The following is a 10,108-nucleotide window of genomic DNA, read 5'->3' on the forward strand; positions in this document are numbered from 1 at the left end:
GGCCGCGTTGCAGGGCCCGAAGCCCCGCCGTGCCCGAGGAGGCCTCGGCCCGAGCCCGGTCACGGCCCGTGCCGTCCCTGCCGCGGGGAATGGCGCCGTGTCCCACACGAACTGACGGGAACGCGCGGCCTTTCCACCCTGCTGCGCCTGCAGCCCTGCCCTGCCTGTGGATAGCGGCTCTGTGGTGGGGCACTGCAGGGTGTGATTTCTTTTAAAGCCGCCTTGGTGAGAGTTTGTGATTCACCATCTCCAGAAGGGCTCGTGTACCCACGCAGGGCTGTGCGTTTGGCTGAGAGATCTGAGGAGGCCTCAGCTGCACTGAGGAGCAAATGGGAGACTGCCATTTACTATGTGTAGGTAGATTGTTAAATGAAGTTGCTGTTAGGTCTGTGTAATTTAGTCCTACCTTCTCAAAAACTGTCTTTCCATAGTAGTGGGACAGTCTATTTACATATGCACCCACATGAAGAACAGTGCTAATGCTCAAGAATTGTACAATAAATATCTAAAGGCACTATGAAGAGACTGCATTTTGTAAAACTAGGAGAAAAAGTAAAGGTTGCAGGATCAGGTGCCTGTTTTCATCTAAAGAATTAATGAAAGAGGGATGCAAACTGTGATCTAGACTATTTTTCTTCAATAAAAAGCAAGTGCAGCATTTCTGCATGGTGGCTATTCAGGTCTTTTTTTGCTAGTCAGATTCATATGAAAATTGTGCAGAATCAATGTGTAACCTCAAGCTATTAAGAAGCTCTAGGTTGTCCTGGAGTTATTGCTAATACCTGTGATCTGGGTGTACTTGATCAGTGGGCTTTGCATTGACGGTACATAAAGCTGCCCTAAGAGTAGGATTTGACACAGTGAATTATTCTGCTTGGGCTGGTTCAGCGTGCTGTGGGATGCTGTGCTGTCTATTACTGCATCCTAGAAATAATTCTAAAGGAGGCTACCAGTAGGGAGAAAACATGATAACAGATGAAGTTGAAGCAGGGTGAGGATGATTTTATGTAGGCACCTAAATGTGCATGACATTTTGTGAAGAGCTCCCAGGTACTATGTGCAGTTCTAGATGGAAGGTCCCTGCACAGGACAGAAATCTCTGTCTTACAGAGTAGTAACCCATGAAATGCCTCCTCACATCACAGAGGCTTTCACAGCCTTCTCTCAGACCTGGATGAGTTAGTGGATATTTTATATGATGTAAAGTTATTTTAACTTAACCTTCAAATGGAAATTTGGCCATTTACCTCAACTTGAATTTAGAAGTTAAATATCTTAAGCCTGGTTTGTTCCATTTGCTAGGTCCTGTGGTCTGCTCCCCCATCACACATGTGCACATGTGTTTCATCCCCCACAAAGTTGCAAAATAACCCAGAAAATCTGTTGGTGAGATTTTGCAGGGGCACTGCTCGAGTCACTGTTAAGTCACAGGAAACTCCTCATGCACCATGCTGGGTGGAAACTAAAAACCAGACATGAGGTCAAAGCTCGTGCAAGCCCTTTTTGTAAGTGCTGGTCTGGGTGGGAGTCAATCATCTCGGAAAGAGAGAGGGTGTGCAAATTGAAAACAGCTCTGCCACCCACCCTGAACCCCTGTCTCTGGCAGACACAGGTCATGATTAAGGTCTTGATTAGGCCAAGCTGCTTCCTCTCTTGGTGCTGATGTGCTGTGCCTCCCATTTGCCCAAGTGCCTTAATATTTTAATATCATCATGAATTCTTTCTAAAAAGCTCCTTAGTTAAACAGGGTGGTTATGAATATTGATTTAAGGCAGTGAATTTTGAGGTGGTTTAAATGAAAGAACATACAAAAGTACAAATTACTGTTCAGTTTCAACGTAAGGAAGGATTTGTACGAGGGGATTTGCCTTCTAACCACATTATCTTTTTATCCCCCTCAGCCCCTTCCTTCACAACCACCTCCCTCATAGCAGCCCTTCAAGACATGGCCTCCAAGAGAGCATTGGTGATTCTGGCTAAAGGGGCAGAGGAGATGGAAACTGTAATCCCCACTGATGTTATGAGGAGAGCTGGGGTGAGTATGAGACAGTGAATAATCTGGTCAAGGGGAAATCATTGCTTCAAGTTGAGGTTCATTTCCAGGAATTCAGTGTGTGGTCTGTGAAGTAAAAATTTACCCTCATCATCTTACTGGTTAGCAAATAATTGTGTCATGCTGACATTTGTTGGTAACCTTTCAAAATAGAAATCTGATGTGAACTAGAGCAAATATTTCAAGTAAATCCTACTCTGTCAGAAATCAGTTACTTCCCTGTGTAGTAACTGGAAGTGCCTCTTTTGTAGGGGTCTGAAAACCTCAGTACAATACAGCTCATGACATTGCTTAACTGCATTTCAGAAGTAGCTCAAGAAAAGCTATTTACTACAGTTCTGGCTGTTGGGATTCCTTAAGCTGTTTGTTACTCTTGCAGTTGTAGTAGCACACTGTTATCTCATTAGGAATGAAAATAATACTTTAAATAAACACACCAACTTCACTTATATAGAGATGACTGAAATAAAAATTACCTTCTCCCATCACCTTTGTCATTCCATCACTGTGCTCCCCATTTTGGCTGTCAGAAGAGGAACAAGCTCTCAGTACAGCTTTGCTTGTATTACTTAAGAACTAACATATAAGAAAAATGCCCTTGTTTTGTAATAATATATTTGTTCTCCTATTAGATCAAGGTGACTGTTGCAGGCCTGACAGGAAAAGAACCAGTGCAGTGCAGTCGAGATGTCTTCATTTGTCCTGATGCCAGTCTTGAAGATGCCAGAAAAGAGGTTGGTCAGCACCCTTCTTTGATATAATGGCCAGCATAGTCTCTCTCACATTTTCTGAGGTAACTTCTGCAAAGTTCACCAAATTTCCCAAAATTCACCAATTTTCTGAGGTGAATTTGGAAAGCTTATGCATTACCTTTGGACATATGTTGCACGTTGTGTTAACTCTGTGTAGCAGTGAATTACAGAGCTGTGCAATCAGACAGATTTCTTAATTCTGCCTAAGTATTTGGTTTTGTAAAGGAACAGTCACAGAGCTTTATTTTTCCTGTTAGTTGGCTCGACAAAATACTGTGATTTGGGCCAACTCAAAAGTTCTGATGGGAAGCTAAATAATGTCATAATTAGACCTGTACAGTAAGGTTGGAGCAAAACCACTTGTCTTTACAACACAAGAGCTGTCACTTGCTTGCTGAAGCTTTTAAGTGCACTGGGCTTAAAAGTCAGTTCTCTGAGAGACTTAATTGATAATAGGATTTTCCTGGAAGAGGAAATAGTATTTTTGTCATAATTGGAACTGATTATGAAGTGTTGTTCAGTGAAAGAAAAGGTAGATTTCTTTGCTTGCCACTTGAATCATCTGCAGTGGTCTTTAAACAGGATAATGTATGTAAAGAGTGTCATGTGTGTATCAGGCTCTATTCAACAGAACAGTTTTATCTTTGTTTAGGGGCCTTATGATGTTGTGGTCCTGCCTGGAGGAAACCTTGGGGCTCAAAACTTGTCTGAGGTAAAGTTCTGGCATTTTAAAAATTCATGGGCATTCTCATGAGTAGTGGGGTGGTCAGCACTTGTTTGGTAATCCTGCATATTCAGTTCAGCATCTAAAAATTCTCTTCTGAATGAATCAGTAAACTCATTGTTAATGGTCTTAAGCCTTCTTATGATTATATAGGTGGGACAGCTGGGTCAATTCTTGGCTATGAGTACCTAGTAAAACAGAGTAAAAATGGAGAGGTGTTGTGATCTCTGTTCATATTCATATGAAGATGAGACAATGCAAATGAAGATTTATTGCTGAGACACAAAACTGTCCAAACGAAAGGGACTCTGCTCCCTTGCAGAATTCTGTCTCTGGGGTGGTGTGAATTCCTTGTGGAAGGCAGGCAGACAAACAAATTGATCTATCAAATAGGGTTTAGGTGTTATCACAGAGTTTGTAAGCCATGGAGTATGAGACAAATATCCCATATAAATCTTCTTAAGAATGATAGAGACTGTCTGGAGGGATCTTATGAATACTATCTTCTGTTGGTTCTGTATTTTCAAATAACTTTTTATGGCCATGGGTTAACCAGCTTTCATGTGGGTCAAGTACTTCCTTGCAGTTCTTTCTGATTTCCTTCCTCTCTCCTTCTGGGCCAAGCATGTTTTGGTTTCAGTTTTTCTCCTTTTTAATGTTCTCATTGCCCTCTGTCCTGGGTCAGGGAGGAGAAATTCCAGTTGGTTTTCTGTACAAAACATGTTTATGAAATTTCAGTGAAAACTGTTTCAACCTTGCTTCAAATAACCAACTCCAAACAATGACTTGTGATGTTTCTTCATACAGTCTGCTGCTGTGAAAGACATTTTGAAGGACCAGGAAAGCCGAAAAGGCCTGATTGCTGCAATATGTGCAGGTGGGTTAACAAAGTATCTTGCTTTCTAAAATAGTTGGATATTTTGAAGGAGCATGAAGAGTTCCCTGTCTTAGAAATCTGTGTTCCTGTAATTTAGTACCAGGAATTTGTGCCTGAATATATATATATATATATATTCATCTTTCAGCATCTGATTTTTTTCTAAATTTAATAGCAGAGAAATCTCTAAAATAATTGTGAACATTTATCCTGCAAGGTCTGTTTGTTACCTAGTTCCTTCCAATCAGTTGTGTTACTGTCTTTCAAATAAAAAGTGAAATGTAGTGTGCTAGGATTTTTTTTTTAAAGTGTTTGCTTATTCTGGTGATCTTTCTGCAAGTGTACAGCACTGGCAGAATGTCATTGCTGTAAATTTATCTCACATAACCACTCCTGCCCTTTAGCTTCAGAAAGAAGGCCAGAAATATAGAATTACAGTCTCACCCTTCCTGAGCTGCAGCAAAAAATGGACTTGGTTTGAGGAGAGGGTTGTCTGCTTACATATTCTGCACAGCTTGATATCCAGATCATGAACTTTGTAAGATTTGTGTTTTAAAAAGCAAAGTGAAAAATTGCCAATACTGAAATTGCCAATACTGCAACTGAAGGCTGGTCTAGGGAGCTGAAGCTGAGAGTGAGGAGAGAGATGATGAATGCATAGAAGGCAGTCAGAGTGTGTTCCACGAGGGGATTTTCAATTTTGTATTTTGGTACATTGCTGGAGGGGTTTTCTGCTTTTCTTCCTCATTTAGGTGCTAGGCACACAGGGCTGTGAACATTCCTCCACTTGGCAATGATGCTCTTCTGCTGTTTTATCTGTGTCTCTTGCAGAACAATCCTAATTCACATCTGCCCAGTAGAGGCCTTTGCTTGTAAGCAGGATGATTCTTAGAGCTCATTCCAACTGAACACAAAAGAGGTTATTTCCTGTACTAAATCCAGAATTAAACAAATGAACAGAAATGAAACTCATGTCATACAAATCCTGCCTTCAGTTTCTTTTGGAGTTCCCATAAGGATTTCCTGTCTCATGAGTTAGCACTTCTTGACACAAATTCTTTACTCAGTTCAGGGTAAGGAGGAAGTATGAAAAGAAAAAAGAAACTCTTGAAACCAAAAATTGAATAGTTAGTCCATGATCTGTCCAAAATACTTGGCACGTAACTGGAGCATGTAGAGACTTGCTCAAATGAAATCCTATCTGTTAGGTCTTAATTCAAGGTTTAACAAGGTTGTAAAGTAATTGTAGGTAATTAATGTTCAGATTGAAATGCAGACCTTTTGTTTCTTAATATCAAACAGTTTTAAATAAAATGTCTGGAAGTGGGTTGTTCTTCACTCCTTCAAAGGCAGCACAGTCATGGGTGGGACATCAGTGTGAACTGTAATGTGAGAGCTTTTTGCTTCAGAGATAGGGCTGGCATCAGTGTTTATAAAAAGTAGTCTGTCCCCAGTGAGCTTTGACCCTTGGGGGTCCTAATGCCCAAATGTCTGTTCTTGTCAGTGCAGCAGAAGGCAATTCCTCACTGGTGCAACTTTGTGTTCTTACAGGTCCTACTGCCCTTCTGGCCCATGGGATTGGGTATGGAAGCAAAGTCACAACACATCCTTTGGCCAAAGACAAAATGATGAATGGGGGTATGTTTCTGTCCAAACCCTTCTCAGATTTTTTAAATTTTTTTTTTACCTGAACCCACAATTTAAAAAAGGAGAAGAGCTTTTTTTCCTTGCTTTTCTCTCTGCATTGAGTCTGTACCACCAGAAATTAGAGGCCTGCACTAACACTCTCATCTTGGGGGAATTCTGCTGCTGCTGTCATGTTAGGAGCATTTATTGCCTTATCCCCTTGAGGCTGAGCCATCTCTTGCCCCTTTGGTTCTTTGCCTCAGTGGTCTCAGCAGCAAGCTCTGGGAGCACCTTTCCTGCTCTCCTGTGAGTGATGCTTTGGTTCTGTGGCAGCTGATGGCTCCACACTTCTTTCTCCAGCCTAAGGGAAGGGATGGTGAAATGCTGAGGGTCATTCTGTGAGCATTAATGAGGCTGAGGGGAGCAGATTGGTTCCCCCAATATCTTCTGCATGCACTTGGAATAAAATAAATTTGTGAACAGCTCCACAAAAGCAGTCTGACTTCCAGAAATAACCTCATGGGAGCTGACAGGCTCAGTGAGAGCTTTTTGAGGAGCTTTTGGAATCAGAGGAGCGTTCCCACACCCTGTGGGCCCTGAGGACAGCAGGCAGGGATGAGGTGCTCAGAGGCAGTGCTGGGGTCCTTGTGGCCTCTGTGGCACTGTGGAGGGCACTGGACCCTGACCCTGTTGCTGTTGTGTCCCCAAGCACACTACTCGTACTCGGAGAGCCGCGTGGAGAAGGACGGGAACATCCTCACCAGCCGTGGGCCTGGCACCAGCTTTGAGTTTGGCTTGGCCATCGTGGAAACTCTGCTGGGCAAGGAAGTGGCTGAACAGGTGAAGGCACCTCTAATACTGAAAGATTGAAATCCTGGTGTGGGAGAGGCACTAGGACAAATTTAGAGTCTTATCCTTTGTAGAATAACTGTAATGTTCACTGTTGTAAATACACTTTAATTGTGGTTGAAATTAGTAACTGTACTTACCTGAACTGGGACACCTTAACAAACCAAAGGTCTTCATTTCTGGAAAAACATCCTGTTAGGAAAAAGCTCTATCACAAAAAAGCAGCGAGCATCTAATAATCCTAGTTCATTCTTGGATGGCATTTAAAAATCACATGGAAAAATGTTTGCTGAGTAAATAAAAATAGAGCATCCCTACTGGTGTATTGTTCCTTTCTGTGTTCTCTCCCAACCCAAACCCATGAATCCTTTTTACCACCACGTATTATTTAAAACAACATCTGTTTAGAGTCTCACGCAGTTCTTCTGAAGTCTGAGCTGGAATGAGAAGGTGGCCAAGCACTGGAACAAGCTCCCTAGGGAGGTGTCATGACCCCAGGCCTGCTAGCATGCGTGAAGTGTTTGCACAGCACTTCTCACAACACTTCTCTTGGCTCTATGGTTTAACTTTTAGGCTGCCCTATGTGGAGTCAGGAATTGGTTTTGATGACCTTCATGAGTCTCTTTCAACTCAGGATATTCTCTGATTTCATTACTGATTTCATGATTAATAGATTATTAAGTTGTAACCTAGAATTAGTTAAAAATGTTCAATTTCTTGTATACAAATAAGGCAAATAATTAGTATTAATTTTCCAAGAGTGTTGGAACTAAATGAAAAGTTTGAATTTACATACCCTTGTCATACCCAGAGTTCCTGCAAGCTGAACATGATACCTTGAAATTTGTCTTCTGCATTAAATGATTGCAGTTCCATTGAGCTATTTGGGCAGCTAATAATTAGTATAAAGCATGAAGTTTGGATTTGGTAGAATGCCACCAGTAGCAGTGCTTGTTTCTGCTTACTAAAAATTGGAAGTTGCTACAAGCCTGGCTTAAGAGAGCCTTTGTCAGTTTGGAGGAGTTGCAGGACAGGTCTCTGGAGGAAGTACTAGAGCTGTATTCCCATGAGAATTAAGGACTTGGCATCAATTTCCATCTTTGCTACCTTCCATTCCCCAAATCATTCTGGTGTTACCTGGCTCTGTCAGCAGTCATGCCTAAGGATGGCACCTCAGTGGACTCTGAAGTTACCCCAGCATCTGGAGATCTGGTTCTGCATACATCTGAAGTGCACAGTCTGAACTCTAGAAAATTACTGCACAGGAGCCTTTATGATTGCTTATTTTAATGGGAAACAAGTTCATTCTCAATTACTGCATTTTCGTAATGAAATACATGGATACTTTTGCAAATTTTGAATTAAGAAATGTCTGTGTTGTTAATAACTACTGGAAGAACTGCTTCAACTCTATGCTCTGTCTCTTAATTTGTTTAGGAAATATTTCATATGTTTCTCTGGCTTTGAAATATGCTCAAGATATGCAAAAGTTGTAATCTATGTAAGATTTTACAAGTTTGTGTGGTAAATCTGCACATCTAACTGGTATTGCCATGCAAATGTAAACCAAATGATGGAATGAGTCTTTGTCCTAGAATCTGGAATAATTACTTGCCTTGTAAATGGGCATAATTCAGAATACAGGAAAAGCTCTGCATTCCTGGGTGGCAGCACTGCTTTGTAACATTAGAAGGAAAATATTTCCATGCTTGTATTGTTTTTAGTCTTGCAGAAATATTTGAATACAAAGCATTAGCAAAGTGGCCATAAATTTGATTATAATTTTTTCTCCAAGGCTGAGGGAGTTCAACTTACAGAAGTGAGGTTTTCAGTGCGTATATTTGGGCTTTCCCACTCCCATTAAAATGGTAATAGGAAAAACACTCAGAAAAATGAGCCTAGAGCCCATGGATGTATCTGCTTAACTTGCAGATTCTTCCACTGTGTTCAGCAAAAGACTTGGTAAATAAAATATTGTAGTGCTGCTTGCATCACAGTTACCTTCATACAGCTGACCCTGTTCTCAACCTTTTACATTGCAGATGTCCAGCAAACATGAATTTACTTGGGTTCTCTTTCTGTGTCATTAACTTGGTCTTTCAGTTAGGGTAAGTAAGTGTATGAACTAAGATTAGGCTAATTTCCTCTTAGGGTAAATGTTACGAAGGGATTTGCTGATTCAAGGGAAAAAAAGTTGCCTTCCAGTTAGCAAAATGCTTTTTTTCTGACATTTCAGTATCTCTTTTCATGAAATCCTCTTTTACCTGCTGCTGAAACATGAGCTGAGGTATTTTCTACTCATTGTTTTGTGTACGCTTGGAACTTTTTGCCTTTTTATTATTGGCAAGCTTTAGTTTTAGAACCTGTGGTAACACTGAGCCCAGCTTAAACTGAAGGGAATGCATCCACTTTTCTCTGTCTAACATTTAGCATTTTGTTCCCTGGCAGCTGGAGGCTTTGGGGGTTGGTTTTTCATTATGAGGAGGCTGCCAGTTGGCATCTGCTCTATGCCTCGGATCATCTCTCAAGAATAATGTGGGATTTTTTTCTCCTGATTCTGCTTGTTCTGTGGGCTTGAATGCTTCATTAAGAATGAGTTCTCTTAGGGAATTGAGAAATATTATATGGCTTAGGAGAAGGAATGCACACAAGAGGGCATAGATGCTGGAGCCATCAGTGAATACTTGCAGTGATGGGAAATATTTTCATTCAGACTGACAAGCTTCTAACTGAAGAAGAGGCAGAAGAAATGTGGAGAGTGAAGAGTCTGGTTTTGTTGCAGTTCTCTGCAAGTTTCTTTCCAAAAGGGGAAGGTGAGGTGCACAGCACTGAGCAAATCCTGTCTCAGGAATGTGTCCCTCACAGCAACAGAGGAGGGATGCTTTTCTAGAGAGACAAAGGTTTTACTTTTGGAATGGGTGGAGACGAGCAGAACCATAATGGATACAAACCAGCCTGCTCACTTGTACTTAAAGCTGTAAAGGCACACAAGGGAATAAGCTTCATCCAGTAATTACAAGCCTTGGGCAGCTTGCTGGCCATTTATGGGTATGCTTACCATTTGGTATGAAGCCCAAAGTGACTGTCAGAGAAAAAAAATGGTTACTTAATCTGATTATTTTGTTTTATTTTTTCAACAAAAAGATGCATCACGATGCAAACATAATCAGTGATCCCAAAATGATAAAAAGTACCTGTCTTCCAGCAGCCTGGGTGACCAGTGACTT

General features: G+C 41.2%; 1 protein-coding gene across 1 annotated transcript; it reads left to right on the top strand.

The window, feature by feature from the left end:
- The first annotated feature begins 1,895 nt into the window (after positions 1 to 1,895).
- Positions 1,896 to 8,538, top strand: PARK7 (Parkinsonism associated deglycase). The gene is made up of 6 exons (XM_031062353.1): positions 1,896 to 2,035; positions 2,686 to 2,787; positions 3,458 to 3,517; positions 4,337 to 4,406; positions 5,958 to 6,044; positions 6,742 to 8,538. The coding sequence occupies exons 1-6, from the start codon at positions 1,946 to 1,948 to the stop codon at positions 6,900 to 6,902; spliced, it is 570 nt and encodes a 189-aa protein (XP_030918213.1). The 5' UTR covers positions 1,896 to 1,945; the 3' UTR covers positions 6,903 to 8,538.
- Positions 8,539 to 10,108: the final 1,570 nt, after the last annotated feature.

This window comes from Geospiza fortis, unplaced genomic scaffold (genome assembly GCF_000277835.1).
Source record: "Geospiza fortis unplaced genomic scaffold, GeoFor_1.0 scaffold132, whole genome shotgun sequence".
In the NCBI taxonomy this organism is placed as follows: domain Eukaryota; kingdom Metazoa; phylum Chordata; class Aves; order Passeriformes; family Thraupidae; genus Geospiza; species Geospiza fortis.

Coding starts and splice junctions, on each gene's coding strand:
- PARK7 (XM_031062353.1), top strand. CDS start 1,946: ATGGCCTCCAAGAGAGCATTGGTGATTCTGGCTAAAGGGGCAGAGGAG. Junction 2,788..3,457: donor TTGAAGATGCCAGAAAAGAG/GTTGGTCAGCAC, acceptor ATCTTTGTTTAG/GGGCCTTATGATGTTGTGGT. Junction 3,518..4,336: donor GGGCTCAAAACTTGTCTGAG/GTAAAGTTCTGG, acceptor TTCTTCATACAG/TCTGCTGCTGTGAAAGACAT.